We start from the raw sequence: 22,269 nt of genomic DNA, 5'->3' as shown, positions 1-22,269 counted from the left end.
TCGAATGTATAGAATTTCAATAATTACCTATAATTAAAAATGTAAAGGGTCTTTTATTCTCAATAAGAATTTAATGTGCAACAAAAATTACACTTCACAGTGCACGGTTGATGCTTGTCTGCAATAATTCAAGTATTTAAATTTTTAAACATGAGCACGCCTCCGCAAACCCCTGCAAAACGCCAAATAATCTCTTTTCCAGATATTCACAGTTAGACTTTAATCTTCCATGATGTAAGATCTATCCATCCATCTATTTTCTGACCTGCTTGCACCTTTTTTCCTTTTTCGTTCTCAGGGTCGCCGGTGCCTATCTCCAGCTTGGGTGTTAGACGGGGGTACACCCTGGACTGGGCGCTGGTCCATCACAGGGCAACACACACACAGAGTATTTAAAAACTCCAATTAACCTAACAGTCATGTTCTTTGGATTGTAGGAGGAAGCCGGAGTACACTGAGAAAACCCACGCAGCACGGGGAGAACATGCAAACTCCACACACAAAGGACCCAAGTGTCCATCCCAGGGCTTGAACCCATGACCTTCTTGCTGTGAGGCGGACGTGCTAACCACTACGTCACCTTGCAAAGGCAGCTTTGGGTCTATTATTCAATCAAAGACAAAAAGGTGTTCAAATGTGTTTAAATGAAAATGTTATTGTTGTTGTTTTTATTGTTGTTTGGTCACAATCACAGACCATTACACATAAATGGTCAACATCTCAGACCATTGCGAGAGACTGTTACAATCATAACCTACTCATTTACTAAAGCGTACATCGTATAATTGCGATAATTTAAATGTGGGCAAGTGTCCCTATTGTAGTGATCGCTGAGATCACTACGTACGCCCATTACAAGACAAATTCTCGTCTCTAATGGTTGCATACTCAGAGCATGGTGGATAGCCGCTAGATGTTTAATATTAATATTAACCTAACCACTATAGGAACAAGTGTATCATATATCATGTTTTTTTCTGCAGTCTGTGCCTTCTCCTCGCTCTACGGGGGCTTTGTTTTCTGTTTCAGGAGTCCTGATGTTGGAGCTGGCGGTTCTTGATCGATGGTTCGAAGCTCAACTAGTCTGAGAAACTGACATGGACTGATCATTGGTTCACGGCTCAACGAGCCGTGGACATTTGGATGGCCTATCCTTTTCTGTTCGTCCTTCTGTCCACTAACCAGTCGAAGCGGATAGCTGCCACCTCTGAACCTGGTTCTGCTGGAATCTACCGCCACAACAAACAAACAAATAAATAATGGCCAGTGAAACCATTCTAAACCATATGCTGAGCTGATTAGGTTTGGCCTCAAACTCCTCCCCTGATCCACTGTGTGTGTGTGTGTGTGTGTGTGTGTGTGTGTGTGTGTGTGTGTGTGTGTGTGTGTGTGCGTGTGTGTGCGTGTGTGTGCGTGTGTGTGTGTGTGTGTGTGTGTGTGTGTGTGTGTGTGTGTGTGTGTGTGTGTGTGTGTGAAAAGGCTGACCTGTTCATGTTCATCCTGTGTCCGCTGCGCAGCTCAATGCCACAGTCAGGTGGATTAATAGACGGTTAATCTTAGTCATTCTCACCTTCACCGGGATCCCGAAATATATCCGTTTCTCACGTGTTAATTGTTGCAGGGACACCGTAGTAGGGAGTGCAATGATGATGTGGTGCCACTGCGGACAGACGGGGGACAGAGAGGCAGCTGCGCACACCGGGGTTTAGCGCGCCTCCACCGGGGTTCAGTGCGCCTCCACCGGGGTTTAGCGCGCCTCCACCGGGGTTCAGTGCGCCTCCACCGGGGTTTAGCGCGCCTCCACCGGGGTTCAGTGCGCCTCCACCGGGGCGCGCGTTCACAGGATCGTCCGTTGGCGCGTGTGGACTGTGGAAAAGATGCGGCGGTTGGTTTGGGTTTACATTTGGTTCACTGCGGATTTCCAGCTGATTCTCAGTGTTGGTCTGTCAGACACCCCGACACTAGGATCTAAAAACACACCTCGACTTTTGAGCAAAGGTAAGATGTCACTTATGTTTACATAATCTCAGTGGTGTAAAAAGTATATCCTACTCAATTAAGTACTCTTACTTGAAATTGTACTCAAGTACAAGTAAGTCTATACATAAAATACTCAAGTACAAGTAAAAAGTAGTTCAATTAAATATAGGCTACACAAAATACCCCCCACGTTTACTTTTGGTAATAAATATTGGTACGGGTCCCTTACAGTAAACATCTCATGTATGAACAGCTTTTTTTTTATTTTATTTTTTTATTCTGTACATTATTCTGTAATTTTGTGTATTTTTGATGTAATTTTGTATATTTGTCTCACATTTAGCTTGTATTTGATGTCATTTTGTGTGTTTTTTGGAGTCATTTTGTTTTTATTGCAGGTGTTGGTGCATTTTTGTTGTAATTTTAGTAATTTTATATACTCAAGTAAGTCATACATGCATTAAATACTAAACAAGTAAAAAGTAGCTCAATTAATTAGTACTCAAAGAAACAGTTACTAGTTACTTTCACCCCCTCACGTCTATTTTTGGTAATAAATCTTGCCACGGTTCCTGTGCATCCATCACTCTGCATGTTCTCATTTAAACCAGTAGCTATTTGACTTTAGTAGCCTATTGAGGTTGTGCTTTATTTTGTCTTCAGGTTTATTTTTTCATTTTTTTCCAGATGCAATCAGTGGTGGATTTAAATACCAGTACATTCAGAACCACAGTGTGTTGTACCAGGACTCCCAGGAGCTGTATGTAGGAGGCACAGATTATGTGTTAAAACTTGATGGGGACAATTATAACATCATAGAGGTGAGTGATCATGATACAGCCACAGTTTGCATTAAGTTGCTTACAAATTTAAACTATGAATAAGAGGTGTTTTTTTTCTTTGGCAACCATCGGAGGATCCAATCCCTCCCTGGTCATCACATAAATGAGGGTTGCCATGAGAGCTTCATATCACCGAATATAGAACTGAAACTTTTTCTGACTCATGCATGCATGTGTCACCAATAGTTTACTTCTCTAAGGACTACACCCCTGTCTGGCAAATAAATGACATACAGAGACTTGACATGAACAACATTAGCAATGCAGCAATTCTCAAAGCAAAGAATATTTCACTCCCAAAGCGTATATGCCAAATGCTCTGTGTTTGAATGTAAAAATACAGAGAATAAATGCAGTTAACTCTTTGGGTCAAATCAAAAATACCAACAAAAAAAAAATGGTTGAACGGCAACTCAACCACTGAAGAATGTCACAATTTATTACAGTGGACCGGGACCCTTTAAATAATTGAGGAAACTGAATAGAGGACACTACCAGAATCCATGAAAATAGCTGCTGTAAAACCTCTGTTAAAAAAGCGAATCCTGGATGCCTCTATAGTGGCTAACTATAGACCAATCAGAATCCTTCCTTTCATGGCCAAGATCTTTGAGAAGGTGCACATGGTCTTCACCAACTGAGTCAATTCTTAAAGAGTAACTAAACCCCAAAACCAATCAATTTGGTGTATTTAGTTGTAAAATGTCAGAGTGACTGGGTTGAAACCCTGCTATTACAATTGATTACCTGTGGGCTCTACAATCTGTGATTAGTAGGTTGGATTGAGATAAAAGTGAATAGAGAGATATATTGAGTACTGAGTAACTAGTTAGCATAGCATTGATTGTTTATTTGAGATTTTATAGTATAGACTGAGCGTGTCTTAACTACTCCAGGTGTGTTTTAACTGCCCCAATAATCAAGTCATATTTTGAATTTCCCTCCGAGTGGCAGGTCAGGAAAAAGAATGGGTTTAGATACTCATTAACCTTTCGTTATCATCACAGCACAGAAACTGCTCTTATCAAAGTGATCAATGACATAAGGTTGAACACTGATTCTGGAAAAGAATCTGTTCTCATTCTATTGGATGTCAGTGCTGAATTTGACACTGTAGATCATACAATTTTGTTGCACAAATTGCAAACATGGATTGGACTATAAATGTAAAAGTACTGCAATGGTTTAAGTCCAACTTGGAGGAGTGAAGTTATTTTGTAAGCATTGGAAACTTTGAATCTGACAGATTATCAATGTCATGTGGGGTTCCTCAGGGCTCTGTTCTTGGACCCCTTCTGTTTAGCCTATATATACATCCTTTAGGACAAATTTTACAGAACTGTAAGGTTGATTATCAGAGCTACGCAGATGACACACAACTATATCTATCACTGAACTCAGATGACTATGGTCCCATTGAGGTGGTGTGTGACTGCTTAGAAAAAGTAAACTGCTGGATGAGTGAAAACTTCCTTCAACTAAATCATGATCAGATGGAGGTGATTGTCTTTGGTGACAAGGAAAAGAGGACTGCTGTCAGTGAATATCTTGAGTCTCGATCTTTATAAGATAAAGACCAAGTCAGAAACCTTGGTGTTTCTTCTACCGTTTAAAAAACATCTCCAGAGAGAAAGATTTATTGACTCAGAGAGATCAGGAGAGTCTGGTCCATTCTTTTATCTCAACCTACTGGATTATTGTAATGGTCTTCATCAAACAGCTACAGCTGGTTCAAAATGCTGCAGCTCTGGTCTCAACCAGAACAAAGAGATCAGAGGTCATTACTTCAGTTTTTAAATCTTTACACTGGCTCCCAGTCAGCTTCAGAATAGACTTTAAAGTTCTGCTGCTGGTGTATAAATCTGTGAATGGGTTTGGTCCAGAATCCATCAGTGAGATGTTAGTCAGGTATGATCCCAGCAGGTCTCTCAGATCTATGGACACAGGTCAGATAGTGGAGCCCAGAGCTCACAGTAAACATGGTGATGCTGCTTTTAGTTGTTATGCTGCAAAGAAATGGAACAAACACCCAGCAGAGCTGAAGTCAGCATCACATGGGAACATTATTAAATCCATACTGCATATAACTGAGAGGGAGATTTCTAATCTTTTTACTTTTGATGTAATGCTTTTATTGTTTGATTTTAAACTCTGTATAATGTTTTTATATGCTGCACCTTAATCCTGTAAAGCACAATGAACTGCCATTTGCTTAAAATGCTGTATACAAATACATTTGTCTAGCCTCACCTTGCAATATGGAAATTTGAGGTTTAGGGTGATCCCAGTTTGCAGCTTTTATTATAGTAAAACCAGCATCTATCAGCAGCCAATGCTTTTTGTTTTTGGACATTAAGGTTCATCAGTGTTGTCTGATCCAACCCAGAAGATACCTTATAGCTTAACCTGTTAAAAAAGTAATGAAGGATCTTATTGGTGTAAGGTAACACAATATAAAACGGGTCATTGCATAATGCATAGGGCAACAATAAGGGACTCTCGTCATTCTGACTAAAGGAAGCACATCAAATACTTTACTTTACCTTTGTCTCCTAAATAATTACTGGCAGATCTCTCATTCAAACTGTTAAGAAAAACATGTATAATTCTGTATTTCTGGCCACACTAGGAGGTTGTCTGTAGATTATACAGTGATTATAATTAGATGCTACTGTAACAGATGGCTGACACAGTCCTATTGTTGTTTAAGGAGTCTGTTTGCCAGCTGATATGGCCGGTTGAAAGCTGGCAGCTTCAGATTAAGTGCTGCTGGTGGTAAAGACGTGTCACGGACACACAAAATGTCAAAGTGTGTTAAACATTACGATCCAGGAAATTTAGTGAGACTGCTTATCCTAATTTGAAATGCATGAAGTGTTAAGGACTCTTCAGAGAGCGATGTTCATTTTAACAATGAATGTCAGTTTGTTGTCAGATTAACTGTCTGGGTTTGTGGGACGTTTTATTTTTATTGCAATGGTTTTAGCCTTTAGAGAGTAAACTCTGTCAAAATGTCACCGATTAATCATTTTAGTGATTATATTTTATTAAAGGTGGTAGTTTATCATAAAGTGCGTTTCTTTATAGCAGCATGACAGTTAATGTGTCATCATCGCAAATAGGGATGTAACGATTAACCAGAAGTGTTGGCGGCGGGCGGAGTCTGCTAATACTTTCTTTCTGGCCGCCTTCTATTCTTAAATATGTTAATAAATTATTCATTACCCCTTTAGCACCAAAAGAATATATGTAATATTACTTGAATATCTGTAAAAGTCACGTTTTTCTATTAGCTCTGTCTGCTAGCATAGCATCTCTTCTTCACTGAAAGATATCTGCATGCCAACCGACCACTGTGTTACCAGCGCCCTCTGCTGGTCCAAACAAATATGACGTAAATCATTGCAAGTACCATTTTGTAAAATAAATCATGAGAGAATCGTATCGTTAACCCAGTATCGTGAATCAAATCGTATCGGGAGTTGAGTGAATCGTTACATCCCTAATCGCAGGGGAGTTGTACTTGGATTGGTTTTTTAATAAAGGGTTAAATATTTGACAATTACAGATGCCACGTCTGCCCTGTTTTTATGGTAACTGATTTTATTGGGTTGTAAAATGTAACTGTCTGTCTCGGCATGAACGTCTTAACTATTATAACACTCATTTGTAATTTCTCTTACAGAAGTATCCCTTGGAAGCAACGGGACAACAGCAGTGTCTCGAGGTTCGTAGCTCAGCATTCAAACCAGGGTTGTTGTTGTTTTAGAGTTAGTTTGTAGCTCCAGTGTGAGTTTAAGGTTCTAATGCAGAGGAAGGCAACTTTTTTCACAGCAGGGCCACAAAAATGTGTTTGTCTGATTGGAGGGCCACATGATCAACATTCATGTCGGCATTTAAAATAATCAGGGATCTGAGCATTAAAGGTTCCATATTATACTATTTTTCTCCCATCTCCATTTGTTCTAAGAACCCCAAAAACATAATATTTGAGGTTTATTTTCCCAAACTCGCCTGTTTTCCAGAGTTTTAGCCTCTGAAAAGTCACTTTCTGAGCAACTCTACACAAACAGGCTGATTTGTGGCCTACTTAAGCATATTCATGAGTGGGCGTGTCGATAGACAGGACACTGACTTCCTCCTCCCCGCACGGTGATGTGGGGCCAGAGGACGGCCCACCCTCCTCCCACCCACTCCGTAGCTGAGCTCATGCTGCTTTATAAACACGAGACAGAGCGTGGGGGCGGGGCGTTCGCCGGTACATACATAGACTGCAGAAAATACATACATAGCACTGTGCGAAGGATGCTGAAATGCTCACCTTCGTGGGCGTGTCTGTTTACATGTTAATCACGGCAGAGAGCTTCCTGGAGGCGTGGCTTCTCCAGCTCAGTGCCGCGTGAAATTCATCATCAAAGTGGGAACGCTTCATCAAATTGGAGCGAGGTGTTTGGGCTCACCCTGCAGTAAGAAAGGAGCAAATCACCCTCTAACTAATGATTGATGGAATCAATGAAAAAAACACTTTGGGCATGTGTATGAAGCCCTAATAGCATTTTAATCATGTTTAAAGCACAGAAAAGTCGATTTAAAATAACATGGACTTATATATGGATACATGGATTTATATATAAATACATAAATGGTATCGCTTTTCTACCAAAACACTTATGTAGATAGGTCTGAGTTAGTGAAGATTGATACCATCAACCATATAAACTTTATCCTGAGTTTTGTGTCCTTGACAACCAGAGCAAAGTTTTTGTCTCTTTAGGAATGTAACGGTTGTAAATTATAGACAAAACATTTTGCAGGAAATAAAGTCTGAGTAGAGTTTATTTTCTTCCACTTTATGGAGGAATCGCAAGAAATGTGTTATTAACCATTTTCAACCTTACCCATGTTACTTTACACAAGTTTTAAAACATTTATTATGATTTTTTTGTGTGTGTGTGTGTGTGTCTGAATATAATCTATTGTGTTTTAGGGACCGTGTGAAAATGTCATCACCGTCATTGAAACGTTTCAAGACAGCCTTTTTGTCTGTGGAACAAATGGACGCAGACCCCAGTGCTGGAAACTGGTGAGTTCTCGTATACTACATCCTCCATGTGCTGCTCACATCTGTGTGACACACTTCTATTAGTCAGCTTTACTGGCAGCATTAGGGGACGCTGATCAAAACGTGAAGCTTTTGTGTGTATAATTAAACGTACAGTGAACACCAAGCTTTATAAGGGAACTGCTGGTTTTGGTCTCACGGTGTCTTTTTCTGGTCACGTTAAGTATTTTCTGGTCATTAAAAGTCTTCCCTGATGCTTTTCCATCATATCTTTTATATCAGTGGTTCTCAAACATTTTTGGCTCTAGTGGCCCCTTTTTCTTACTTTTGAACAACACTTTGCTGTGAAAAAACATCTATAGAACATAATGATGGAATGAATGTGATAACACACATTTTAAAGAATCTAATGTTGTAAATAAGTTGAATGAAACAGTATTTAGTGCCTCCTGAATAGACATTTTGTGTGTTTTTTGCATCATCTTGTGTGTTTTTGGTGTCATTTTGTGTATTTTGTTGTTGTTTGTCTGTTTTTTTTATCATTCAGTATATTTTTCTCTTATTTTGTGTGTTTTTCTTTTTCGTTTTGTGAGTTGCTGGTAATATTTAGTATGATTATCATTTTTAACTAATAAATAAACATTAATAAACCCCATATTTTTATTGCTTTATTTGTTAATTTTCCTCTGTCTTTCTCAAGTACCCCCCGTGGTGCCATTACATACCCCGAAGGGGTATGTAATGGCACCACCCTCATTTGAGAAACACTGCTCATTTGAGAAACACTGCTTTATATAATTAATTTTCTTTGATTCTACAGTTTCCATCATTCGACAATCAGTCTGTGGAAATAATGGAGAGTTATGAAGGAACAGGAATCTCTCCATTTGTCCACACACAGAACTTTCTCTCGCTGACAGTAGGTATGTTGGACTCGTGCCTGCTATTTTATCAGATGCTTAAAATAAGACTTCAGCCTGTTTCATGGCTTATATAACTGTAGCATGTAAAATGTAAGAACTGCACTGAGAAAACCAGCGCATTTACTCAAAAATCTCCTTAATAATTGATCATGTCAGTAATTTAAAAATGTGTGTTTCTAACTGTCAGAGGGAGATCTGTATGCAGCAGCACCATTGGATGCTGATGGAAGTTCTTTACAGTTTAGAAGAAAAGCAGGCGGCAGAACCAACGTATGGATGTATGACAGCTGGGTTTCAGGTGAGTAAATGATTGCAGTTAATATATAACGCATGGCCACTTCAAGATGAGAGCATTAGTCTTGTAATTTGGCTGCATAATAAATTACATTAAAAAACGCAGGTCATTTAAAAAGGGCACAAATGTGATTTAAGCTAGAACTTTGCAACAGACGACAACATTTGCATTTGTTCCCTATTTTTATTTTATTATTTCTATTTGAGTGGTGATTAATTTCTATGCAAGGAGAAGTTTGATCATCACGTCCCTCTCTGACAGAGCCCACCTTCATATCAGCATCCTGGGTGAAGCGGAAGGATGATCCTGACAATGAGAAAATTTACATCTTTTTCCGGGAGAAGAACTCTGACCCCAGCCCTGAGGCTGACCCCTGGATCTCAAGGGTTGCCAGAGTTTGTAAAGTAAGATGGAGAGATGATGTCATCATCAAATCAATGCTCTGCTGGTTTGCAAATACCTAAACAAACCTTTGCTTAGAAACACAAAACAAACTTTTCTATCTGCATGCTCCATAGGGAGTTTAAGAGCTGTAATGGCAGCTGGCGGGGCTCCTGGAGCTGTTAAAGGTGCAGTCCACAACTTTCAGATCCCTCTCTCCCCCTCCCTCCCCGCTGCTCTCTTGCCCTGCCTCCAAACTTTACAAAGTCCCTCCCTCAGAGGAGCTAACAAGCTAACGTTAGTCCGACAGCAACATCACAGCAATATAACATGCTCTGTTCAAAGCATGTTACTGCAGCGCTTCTCTCTCTCAATGTGCACACACCTCAGCAGCAGCAGCAACAACACAGTTTCACTTACAGCAGCTCCCACGGAGGCTGCTGCACGCACACAAACAACACATGCACCACAGAGTTCTAGTGTAACAATTACAAATCAAACATAATGTAAATCAAGCAGCAGTAAGTACCTTTCTAGCAAGAAAGTCAACAATTTCATCTTCTACTCCTCCAGACCATACACTGTAAAAAAGCTTCGGGAAAGGGGCAGGGCCTGTGAGCAACAGCTGTCAGTCAGTCCATCAAACACAATCCTGGCTCTGATTGGTTCTTATTGCTCGTTGCGGTGCATCCTGACCATCTGCCGAAGGCTGCAGGAGCAGCAGGAGGACTCATTGAGCCTGTTTTTTTTCACACAAACTACTAGTTTGATGTAAAGCTGTCCTTACATAGTGACAGCTTTAGCAAATATGACAAAAAAGTCACTTTTGTAAGACTTGCAGACTGCACCTTTAAGACACGCCCAGTTTATACTATAAAATCTCCGATGAACAATCTATGCTATGCTAACTAGCTACTAATTACTCAATATACCTCTCTTCACTTTTCTCTCAATCCAACCTACTCACCACAGAGTGTAGAGCCCACAGGTCTTTATAAAAGGGGCGGGGCTAACAGTGCTTGTTTGTGATGCAAGAGGGTCCCAAAAGGTCACATGATCTTGTTCTCAGCCAATAGCAAAAATCAATTGTAATATCCTGGTTTCAACCCATAGAGGGCAGTCACTCTGACATTTTACAACTAAATATACCAAATTGAAATACTTGGACTAAAATGTTAAGAGGAAAAGCTATGTGTAAGGTTCATATGCTGATAAGTTTATTGCACGTTTTTTTTTTTTTTTTAATGCATGATATATTGTCTATTTTTTAGTCTAGGGCATAGATTATTCTATGTATTGTAGTATAGTCTGGGCGTGTCTTAGCTGCTCCTGTAGCCCTACCCATAATCAAGGCATTTATTTTTGAAAATCAATTTCTGTAATGATGAGAAAATAAACTCTTCATATACAAATTAAGATGAAAGATTCCACCATGTGTAAAATCAGTGCTGTGTAGTTTAAATCCCTGGCTATAAGACTGTTTAACTCTGATAGCATGTATGAAATATTAATGTGCTGCTGTTGCATTATGTTAAAATAAAATGATCTCATGGGGAATATTTTATTCTCCATGTGATAGAATATGAGATGTGATGGGAACATAGTGGGTAGATTGATATGCACAGGATTTGTGAGTACAATGCACTGCAGTGTTATGTCTGTGTGTAGGATTAATGCTTTTGGTGCAGCCATTATTGAGTCCAAAGTAACAAATCAACCTTTGTCTTTTATTGAATTGCAACACTGACAGTTTCAACATTCCTATTTGACACTAGTTATATATGGCACAAGCCCAAAAACACATTTATGTTATTTTGTTTCTCATGTTTGATTGACGACGTGTTTCCACAGGAACCCAACTTTAATTGCAAAAGCAAAAAAAAAAAAGGAATCTCCTCTGGGTTTAATTTCTTTTTTGCATTTTTCCAGGTTGATGAAGGTGGATCAAAGAGATTCTTCCAGAATATGTGGACTTCTTTTCTCAAGGCTCGACTCGTCTGTGGTTTCCCAGACGAGTCACTTTATTTCAATCGACTCCAAGACGTCTTTGTGATGCAGGCGGAGAACTGGAGAGACACCAGGGTTTATGCCCTCTTCTCAAGCAGCTGGTCAGACACTCCATCAACCCACCCTGAAATACAGAATATACCAGTAAAAGCATTAGTGTGCACTAGGGTTGGGTCACTTACATTAGTTACAATTATGTTTTCAGTTATCTATTTTTTATTACTATTCAACTATGATTACAGTGATCAGTATTTTCTCCAATTACAATTGAATTACAATTACTTTTTATCCTCGGAAAGTCAATTACAATTATGTTATTATAACATAATAAAAGTTAACCTTTCTCTTGTGTTAGCTTTAGGTTAGCATCTCTAATGATAACGGGCCCTAAATCAGCTGTAGAATACACTAAAACTAATATCTATAATCTAATTTCTGTCCTATCTATTGTTACCTTGTTAGGCTTCCTAATCAATGAAAATATAGGTTTTAATTTTTTTTGCTGTGGACGTCCGAGCCTTTTTTGTGTCTGTAAACCCCTCAATTTCAATTTTTTTTTGAAATGGTAAAATGTGTGAAAGCTTGATATGAAACATGAAGTTAAATATTAAAATATGTGTAGATCTGTACATATCGAACTCTAACATGGTTCCCCAGCTTAGCGTTAAATTGTAATTGACAATTTTATAGAATTGTCATGGCAATTACAAAGTGAATTATCTAAAACTCAATTATGATTATGTCAGCAACATTTTAAAAATTACTATTACAATTCTAATTATGCCATATTTGTAATTAATTATAAATTATGCGATTACAATTATAATTGACCCCAACCCTGGTGTATAAAAATACAGAAAGTCTCTAAATAGCTCAACATTGCATTAAATAATTGATGAACTTGTTTTTCGGTTTTATTGTATTGTATTGTGGGGGAAGGGATCTATTTAATCTCAACCATGGAACTCACTGTGGAGGACGTGACTTGGATACGATACAAGTCTCCTTGCCCGTCTGTCTATTAATGGTCTATTCTTAAATGGATTGCAGGGAGGAGTAGTCTTTAATTCCTATTTTCTTCCCTACTTTGTGTGAGGTGATCAGTCATTGGAATGTGCAGCGTTCCGTACCAAACTGTTATTTACTAATACTCTCTGAGACGCTCGATATACCAGGAGGAACTGACATTTCTGGTCCACTCTAAAAAGGCTCAGTCTATTCTAAATATATCGGAGTTGTTAAACATGGCCCGTCACTGTAAATACTCTGATCAACTTCCTTATTTTGGCCTTTTTACTCACGACAGAAGCCAATTTCTTCATTATTTTTCATTTAATCTCAGCATTTTAATCAGTCAAAAGACTCAAAACTCATTAGAATGCTCTAATTTAGACTTTAATGACCTTCAAACTATACAAGTCCCAGATACAACATGCTTACTCATATTGCATCAAAAATAAATCCTCTGTGAACCTAAGTAGCACTCAAATAACACTTTATACTCAAGTTGATACTTGTATATTCTTAGCTGGAACCATAAAAATGTCCCATAACTTTATTAACACAATTTAAAAGAACAGTCTACAGCCATACACAGTCTAATATAAATATGCAAGAAAGCTCTTCATATAATAGTAATATATTTTATTGTAACATGATGCATAGCATTATGTCATATTTGATCATTATTCTCATTCATATTTTCTGTCTCTCATAGGAACTCGACAGCAGTTTGCATTTATTCCATCGGAATGATCGAAGAGATATTTGAGAATTCTACTTTTAAAGGCTATGACAAAGCCATCCCCCAGCCGAGGCCAGGAACAGTAAGCACTTGTTTGGCTCCTGTGTTTGTGACAGAGAACTTCCTCTATTAGCTTTATTTTGGTTTTTCTTTTTTACTTACATTCCATAGGGGCGGTGTTTCCCATGTCTTGTATCTGAGCACAAATCTAGACCCAAACAAACACATGGTCTCACATAAAGGGTGGAAACCTCATGTTTCAGTGTTTCCACTCGGACATCATTGGTTCATCATGTGTTGAATTTGACTTTGTACTTGTTGTTATGGAGATAATGTGTTCAATGAATGTGGTGTTCACATTCTGGGTATTTATAGATATTCCTGTCATTGTAACAAAAAAAAAAAAACTACGTGACCCAAAGAGTTCCCCCTCCTGCTGACATCTGTTTAGCTATGTTTACTCCAGCTCAAGAGTCCTGCAAACATGTAGCGTTCTGTTTAGGTCTGCTCTTTAAAGTAATGTAAACTTTGTGTATTTCTCAGTGTGTGGTAAACAGCAGGGGTCTGCCGAGGGCCACCGTCAACATAGTGAAGGAGTATCCAGAAATGACCGACTGGGTCCACTCTCTCCATCACGTGGCTCCTTTTTATGTAAGCAGCCACAACTACACAAAGATAGCTGTGGATCCAGTGCAGGCTTCAGACCAGCAAACATACAACGTCCTGTTCCTCGCCACTGGTATGCATCCTTTGTTGATTTTGTTCATGATTTCTGTGAGAAAGTCCTTGAAATAGAAAAACATTGAAGTATTTCAAGGAATAACTTGGTTTTTTTTCTCCAACAGACTCAGGGAAGATCCATAAAGTGTTAGAGACAGGGGTGGAGCCTTTCATCATCTCTGAAGCACATCTCTCCAACAGTACACACATACAAACCATGAGGCTTGACTCCAAAAAGGTGAACTTCCTTCAAAGTGCTTCTTCTGAATGTACCGGTAATATTTTGTGGGCAGTGGCTATCCGTACGGTTGCCGTATCAATATACCGACATTCTATCCGTACGTCTATTAGTGAGAATGTGCGATATATCGTCGTTCACAATATATCGTCAAAAACATTCTCACTGGTAAGAATATGTCATCCCACGATAGAAACGATAAATGCCCATGTTGGCATTAGTTCCTCAATTTAGCCAAGAATGCCCCTAAAAATCTTGTTCCAGGGGCCAAAATTGCCCACAAGTTTGTTGTCAACAACTTCTTATTCTCTGGAGCAAAGCGAAGTTCACGGGAGCTCCGCAGCGAAGCGTGGAGGCTTCGCGCACACACAGACGGCGGCGCTCGTCACAGCGACCTGAAGCTGCCGTGCTGCGATACATCATGGACCACTACTTGGTTAAAACCAGACAACCATCCAACAAAGGGAACCAGTCCAAGTTCCTCCGTCATGTCCACCCAAAGTTCCACAAACACGGGGACAGAGATGAACCTGTAGAAACGATTATGAGCTGGAAACTCAACTAAAGCTAACTATGCTAAGCTAACCCACCAACACACAGACTGGGCTAAGAGCTAACGCTAACCACTCCAAATAAGGAATAGGTCAAGTAAAAAGAACACGTCTTACTGTCATAAAGCCACAGAGAGCCATTGATTTGTTTATGGTCAGATTTAACATTTGTATGAAAGGATAAAAACTAAACATGTCACACGTTGTGTGAAATAAATGTTAATAAATGCATTATATTAATGTCACTATGCATTTGTCCAAACTTGTGAAACGCAATATTTTTTAATAATATTTCACGTGTTCACAGGCAAAGCTGGTCCCATTAGACTAATGTAACTATTGAGATTATTACACCTAAATATACTGAATGATTAAATCATCAGCTTGATCTGGTTTAATTATAGGAAATCAGAGAGTTATTTATTAAACATAACTTTATGTATCTCATTATCAGATAAATGAAATAATATTCAGCAGCAGTAAAAACACTATTGGAGTTATTTTTACTTTTCATGTGCTTTTTTTTTTTTAGAAAACAATTTCATTTTAAGTGAGGAAATAAATGAATTACATACAATAACAATAATAGAGTGACCCACATGCATTAATATATTCCATAAAATATCAGGTCATGAGCTCTTTGAGTCAGCAGCTATTGTAGCCTTTTATTAATGTGTCTAGAGTTGTGTTTGTGTTTGTAAGGAACCTGTTTACACTTTAAGTTGGGAATTGTTTTATTTATTTATAGTTTTTTATTTATTGTGATGTTTATCGTTATTGTGATAAATACCAGAAATTATCGGGATTATTTTTTTAATCCATATCGCCCATCCCTGCCTATTAGGCTAGTGATAGGTCACGTGATAGGTCAGCCATTGACCAGTTTAGGTCGCGTGACTAAGACTAAACCTTACTCTAGACCTAACCCTAAAAATTGTTGCGATATTATGTTATAACCTAACCCTAAGACTCGGGATGTAACGATTAATCATAAGGCAGTTAAAAATCGATTTATATATTTATCCTTCTCTTGTCCAAAGGCTGAGGCGGCGGGCGGAATCTGCTACTACTTTCTTTCTGGCCGCCTTATACTCTTAAACATGTTCATAAATGATTCCTTACCCCTTTAGCACCAAAAGAATATCTATAATATTACGTGAATATCTGTAAAAGTCACGCTTTTCTATTAGCTCTGTCTGCTAGCATAGCATCTCTTCGTCACTGTACAAAATAGCTGCATCCCAACCGACCGCTGGGTTACCAGCGCCCTCTGCTGGTCCAAACAAATATATGACGTAAATCAGTGCAATGACTGTTTTTTTTTTTTTTTTTGTCCAATTGTTAAGGCACAAAATACATTTTCAGTTGCACTTTTAAAAAGAAAAAGAACTATTATGCAGTTTTACATTGTTTACTATAGAACCAGAATTTAAATTAATAGGCTTCTTCTTCATTTGCATTATTCCTTTTTTTTTTTTTATTTCATTCAAGATTAAAATATATTGTTCTGAATAGTTTATCAAGGGATTCTTTTGACAATGAAAAATAAAACAAAAATAATACAGTATTTTCTAGTTTTTTTCCCCAAAAAAATAAAGGAATGTTTTTCAATCATTATTTGTCTACAGTCCCATTTTGTGAAATAAATTGTGAGAGAATCGTATCTTGAACCCAGTATTGTGAATCGAATCGTATCGGGAGTTGAGTGAATCGTTCCATCTCTACCTAAGACGCTACGTACTTGTATTTCTGTTACCATGTCAATAGCACCAGGGTTTGTCCGTACAGCAACCGTACAAATAGACACTTTCTGTTTTGTGCAACATTTTTGCTATGAGCTTAAAAGAATACAGACTCCACCTGATTATTCTCTCAGGCTGCCAGTAAAACACACAACAACATCCTGTCAATGTAAAACACCAAGTTACAACCTTAAAGAAGTCCACAGCTCAAAATGCCGTTGTCTAATGTCTACAGCTCTTACACAAGGTCTAGACCACATACTTTCAAAGAGAAGATGACAGCTCTCATCTTCATATGCCTTCTCATTGTCCACAAAGCATATGTTCTGCATGCTCTGGAGCAGTGGTTCCTAATCTTTTTTGTCCCGTGTACCCCGTCTTCATATCATTAGTACCACATTAGTACCATTAGTTGCTATAATGACTTGATTTATTCAATCAAGGAGGCAAATAATACAACCTGAGACAATGGTTACAGATGGTCGTCTCAATCTTTGTTCTAACAAATGATTTGTAATACAGCATTTTATACTCAGTACATCCTTCGATGTGGAAGTTTCCAGAGGAACTTTAATCACCATACACATCAGTATAGGTAGAAGTCATCTTGATTAGGCACATGGTCAAACAGTTAATGAATACATGTGTTGTGAAAGAAACTAATATCTCAGCTAATTATACGTGAGAAACTAATGGTGTTTTTCCAAGTCAGCAGAATAAAAGGTGTTACACAAGGTGTTTTTCTACCTTAGCCCTGGATCCTGGAAGATCCTAAAACACAATTCTAATCAATGTGAACGTGTATGAATACAAGGTGTTGAATATAATTCTAATAACGCCTCCCTAATATTTAAATATTACTTTTCATTTGTGGAACAACGGGCTCTCCTAAGCCTCTAACTGTGTCTCAAACATTGGTTCCCTAAATCTACTAATTCAAACAATGAGTGGAATATAAAGGGGAATTTATTTATTTTAAATATCATGCAACTTTTATGTGATTACTTCAATAGAAGGTACCAGTAAATACAGCCTCCTTTGTACATTTAACTAATTTTGGTTTCCTATTGTCAGAAGTGTGATAAAAAATGGATTCTACAGCATGAAAATAATCCTGTTTCAATAATCTACAAGAAAATATAGTATTTTATGGAGCAATTGTGCTGTTAGTTTGTGGTGATTTATTTAAAGGAATGAGGAACATTTCTCCATTACTTCAAAGTCAAATCTTTCCGAGTACCTCCTGCAATGTGCTCCTGTATCCCCAGGGGTACACATACCCCTTTTTGGGAACCACAGGTCTAGAGAATCTGCCGAGGTCTAGATCCAATGGTCAGTGTACGTTTTGGTCATTGGATTTCCCCTTCAGAAAATTACAATAAAATCTAAATCTATTTAATTTTCATTTTAAAATTTAAAAGTGAAATTCAAGGCATTTTATTTTTTATCAGGATTTGAGAGGGGATAAACAAAACTTAATTTTTGATTTTCTGTTTCTAAAAAAAAAAAATGTAAATGAAAATAAACAAAAAAACGGCAGGTTTTTCTTTAGGCAGTGGCTATCTGTACGGTTGCCGTATCAATATACCGTGCATACGCAGCGCCCTATTGGGCCAGGTTAGGTTACGTGATAGGTCAGTGTCGTAGCAAATTATCTAATAATGTTCAATGATACATTTATATTTGTCATGTGTGTATGATTAAGGGGATAATTTGCTTTTTAACTCTGTGCCTGTTTTCTCTTCTTCTTCTTCTTCGTCTTCTTGGGGGTAGCCATTCTCCTTCACACATCTTATCTTATACATATCAAAAGACACACACGCAACCACACACACACACACAACCACACACACAACCACACACACACGCAACCACACACACACACGCAACCACACACACACACACAACCACACACACACGCAACCACACACACACGCAACCACACACACACACACAACCACACACACACACACAACCACACAACCACACAACCACACACACACACACACACACACACACGCAACCACACACACACACACAACCACACACCACCACACACACACACACACACACACAACCACACACCACCACACACACACACACACACACAACCACACAACCACACACACACACACACACACAAGCACACACACAACCACACACACAACCACACACACATACATCCACAGGGATGACCTGTATCTCCTTCTGCCCCTTTTGTTTTAATGCAAACAGTTCCTTTTGGTGGAGGGGGAAAGGGGAGGGGGAGACTGCAGGAATATCATTGCTTCAGGGTTTTTTTCTCTCTCTTGCTGTGAACTCCGAAGCTGGTGGTCGCTCTCTTGTCCTCTCAGTAAATGATCTTGCTCGGGACGGGGGGCCAAACATTCTTCTCAAACAATTGTATTCGTTTATTTTAGTTGTAGAATAAATCCATTTTTATTAATTCATCAACTCATGTCTGTTTCATTGATTTCACAGTGCAGCGGAGAACACCATTAGAGGTAACACTAAATCTACCATTACATCAGTCATTGGCTAGGTTAGGTTACGTGATAGGTCAGTCATTGGCTAGGTTAGGTTACGTGATAGGTCAGTCATTGGCTAGGTTAGGTTACGTGATAGGTCAGTCATTGGCTAGGTTAGGTTACGTGATAGGTCAGTCATTGGCTAGGTTAGGTTACGTGATAGGTCAGTCATTGGCTAGGTTAGGTTACGTGATAGGTCAGTCATTGGCCAGGTTAGGACCCGTGACTAAGAATAAACCTTACCCCAACCCTAAAAATTGTTGCTATATAGGGTTATACCGTAACCCTAACCCTATGACGCTACGTACTTGTACTTTGGCAACCGTACAAATAGACACTTTCTTTTCTTTATGGTGTAACTGGAAGTTGTAGTTTTCAATGTAAGAGCGCTTTTGAGGACGCTGTTGAGTTTCAGGCAAAGGGCGCCAATATCTGACTTTTGTTGTGGATTCCCTCGCCCAGTTTAAAACTTTCTTTGGAACTTTACTCTGACGTAATTTTTGACATGGAAAAACAAGGCTTGTCGTATATCACATCGTCGTCTCAAAACAGGAACTCGCGGTCGCACAATATGACACAACACAGGTTTTGTTTTGTTTATGTCTTCTAAAATGTATTAGAAAACAAAAAAGTTATATCAATCGCTTTTTAAAGTTGTGCTTATCCTCTCTTGACCCTGATAGAAAACATGTCTGGAATTTCAATTTTAATATTTGAACTTTAAAACAAAAAAATTAAATAACCACTCATTTCCTGTTTTCTAATATTTTTTTTAATCTTATTTATGTTTTAGTCGTTTTAGAGTTTTCAATTCATCAGTATCATTTAGACTAATTGACTTTTTGGTTCTCGTCTGCAGAAAAGGTTAATTGTTGGGTTTTCGGACAAAATCACCACCGTGGATCTCCAGAAATGTCAGGACTACAACAACTCGTGTGAAGATTGTGTTCTGTCCCGGGACCCGTACTGTGCCTGGACCGCCTTTGGATGCGGCCCGACTATCCCGTAAATATGAGCAGAAATCTTCTCCTATAGGGCTTTAATATCTTCAACTCAGTGATGATCTCATGAATATATTTTGTTTTGGTTCACAGTGGTGGAATTCAAAATATAACGAAAGGGAAAATAAATGTGTGTTCCGAAACATCTGAAGGTAAGTTGTTTTAAAGACATTAATCAATTATACAGCATAGCATGATACAGTTTGCCTAAACAGGCATCAAAATCTCTTTAATTGACATACAGAATGCGAATTTTTAATTTTACCTTTCACAATAAGAGTCCCGGATATAAGCAGAACACTTACAGGCCGCTGGGTTTTAGTTCCAGCGTCGAGACAATTACAAAGGGAGAGGTCCTTTTGTTTTGTGTTCTTCATACCTGTGTCTAACCTCATGAATGTAGCCCAACCACATTTTCAAATTAAAATGAATGAAAACACCATGTTAGTTTAAATGTATGTCTTAAATATATCCCTTCTATATTATATATGTTGTACGTCCTTACCTTAAAAAGATTGGTAACGTGTTAATCTTTCAGCTTTATTTAATGAGTGTCCTGAGATTTGGACTGTAACTGTCTTGTAATAGGCCAGACATGGGCAACTGGCAGCCTGTTTTGCGGCCCTCAAAGCAAATACCCCACAATAGTAATTCAAGAAGTTGGAAGGAATATGAAGACCACAATAACACACAAATAAAACCCCCAAAACACACAAATTAGCTGCAAAATGCACAAAGTACACAAAAAAGTCCAAAAAAACAACAACAACAACCACTTAAACAAACAAAATGACAACAAAAACACACAAAACAACAACACATTACAGAATAGCTCCAAAGACACACAAACTGTTCACAAAATGACAGGAAAATACAGAAAACAGCTGCAAAAATACAGAAAGTGACCCCAAAAAGGTATAAAAAAATAACAGAAATACACAAAATAGCTAAAAAGTGACATAACATCAAAACCACAGAGAGAGAAAAAAAGATAAAACCTTTTTTCTGTCCTGTGTTAATGCTGACATGAATGTTAATCATGTGGCCCACAGATCAGATACAATCACAGTTTTGTGGCCCTCGCTGTAATAGAGTTGCCCATCCCTGTATTAGGTGGTATGTAAATGTATCTGAACAATCTAACTCAGGGCAGCTGTGGCTACAGCTGTAGCTTGCTTCCACTAATGGGCCAATTATGCAAATACATAAGAGTTCACGTTCAGTTTTTTCTTCTTTTTTTTTTAGCCCTGAAGCTGTTGAACCGAACCAAGAGACAGACCGACTCTCCTTCATCACTGACGATGATGACGGTTTATTCAGTCCCACAGAGCGTCCCTTTCTACTTGTCCTGTCCCATAGACTCCTACCACGCTAAATACACCTGGGAGCACTCGGGACACAGCAGCCCTTGTATGCAAATGCTCTCCAACTGCCTGCACCTGATCCCTTCCATGGCAACCGATAACTATGGCGACTACGAGTGTGTTTCCCAGGAGAGAGATTATAGAAAAGTGGTGAAGACCTATCAGCTGATTGAGCAGAGAATAGCTGATGAAAACACCAACAGGGGCAACACTCCGTACGACCACAACGATGCGGGGGCGCTGGTTCCTCGGCTGGCGTGGGTGACGCTGCTGGCTGAAGCCGTGTGGGGAAATTTTAGATGAATTTCACATGACTTTTTTTTGTTTTGTTTTTTTCTTGAAAGGAGTCTTTGTTGCTCGGATATAGATCATCACGCTTTTGTAGCACCAATGTTCCCTGTCACTGCGCTACTACTGATAATCATGTCACAGGGTAAGAATGAAGGAAGTCCATTGAAGGAAGTTTGAAGAACAACACTCTTTGTTGGTAGTTTTAGCACCACAGTTGTGTTTGGTTTGGTTTTGTTTGCAGGAAACCGCTTTAGCCAAGTTATTTTCTTTAAAAGACGCCAGGGAGGAAATGAAACACAAAAGAAGAAGTTTGATTGAACAGAGTGAAAGGCATTGTGCATCATTTTTAATTATCAAAACCTAGACTTTGCACCAGGGTTGGGGTCAATTATAATTGTAATCGTGTAATTCAATTATGGCGTAATTATAATTTTAAAAATGTATTGCTGTTGTAATCTTAATTAAATTGTAATTGAGTTTAGATAATTGACTTGAAAATTATATGATAAATTGGCAGTTACAATTTAACGCTAAACTGGGGAACCATGTTATAGTTCTACATATATGTAGTTAAAAATTATTAAAATATGTTTCATATCA

At 38.5% G+C, this 22,269-nt stretch overlaps 2 protein-coding genes across 3 annotated transcripts in view; one reads left to right on the top strand and one right to left on the bottom strand.

Annotated features, from left to right (window-relative positions):
* The window catches only part of commd4 (COMM domain containing 4), an 11,823-nt gene extending 9,912 nt beyond the window's left edge, over positions 1 to 1,911 (bottom strand). Inside the window, exon 1 of the mRNA XM_028451167.1 lies at positions 1,486 to 1,911. The gene's annotated coding sequence lies outside the window, so the exon portion shown is untranslated. The remainder of the gene's footprint in view (positions 1 to 1,485) is intronic.
* Positions 1,435 to 22,269, top strand: sema7a (semaphorin 7A (JohnMiltonHagen blood group)). Of its 2 annotated transcripts, none has more exons than XM_028451163.1 (14): positions 1,435 to 1,998; positions 2,644 to 2,801; positions 6,508 to 6,549; positions 7,810 to 7,905; positions 8,705 to 8,807; positions 8,995 to 9,105; positions 9,364 to 9,506; positions 11,413 to 11,591; positions 13,208 to 13,316; positions 13,778 to 13,973; positions 14,080 to 14,192; positions 19,873 to 20,018; positions 20,108 to 20,166; positions 21,260 to 22,269. In XM_028451163.1, the coding sequence occupies exons 1-14, from the start codon at positions 1,878 to 1,880 to the stop codon at positions 21,679 to 21,681; spliced, it is 1,998 nt and encodes a 665-aa protein (XP_028306964.1). In that variant the 5' UTR covers positions 1,435 to 1,877; the 3' UTR covers positions 21,682 to 22,269. The 2 variants fall into 2 exon arrangements, with proteins under 2 accessions (XP_028306964.1, XP_028306966.1); XM_028451165.1 differs by having other exon boundaries at positions 1,439 to 1,998; positions 2,668 to 2,801.

Source organism: Gouania willdenowi, chromosome 6, assembly GCF_900634775.1.
Source record: "Gouania willdenowi chromosome 6, fGouWil2.1, whole genome shotgun sequence".
Taxonomy (NCBI): Eukaryota; Metazoa; Chordata; class Actinopteri; order Blenniiformes; family Gobiesocidae; genus Gouania; species Gouania willdenowi.
This window is presented reverse-complemented; position numbering and strand designations above follow the sequence as displayed.

Coding starts and splice junctions, on each gene's coding strand:
- sema7a (XM_028451163.1), top strand. CDS start 1,878: ATGCGGCGGTTGGTTTGGGTTTACATTTGGTTCACTGCGGATTTCCAG. Junction 7,906..8,704: donor GACCCCAGTGCTGGAAACTG/GTGAGTTCTCGT, acceptor TTGATTCTACAG/TTTCCATCATTCGACAATCA. Junction 13,974..14,079: donor CGTCCTGTTCCTCGCCACTG/GTATGCATCCTT, acceptor TTTCTCCAACAG/ACTCAGGGAAGATCCATAAA.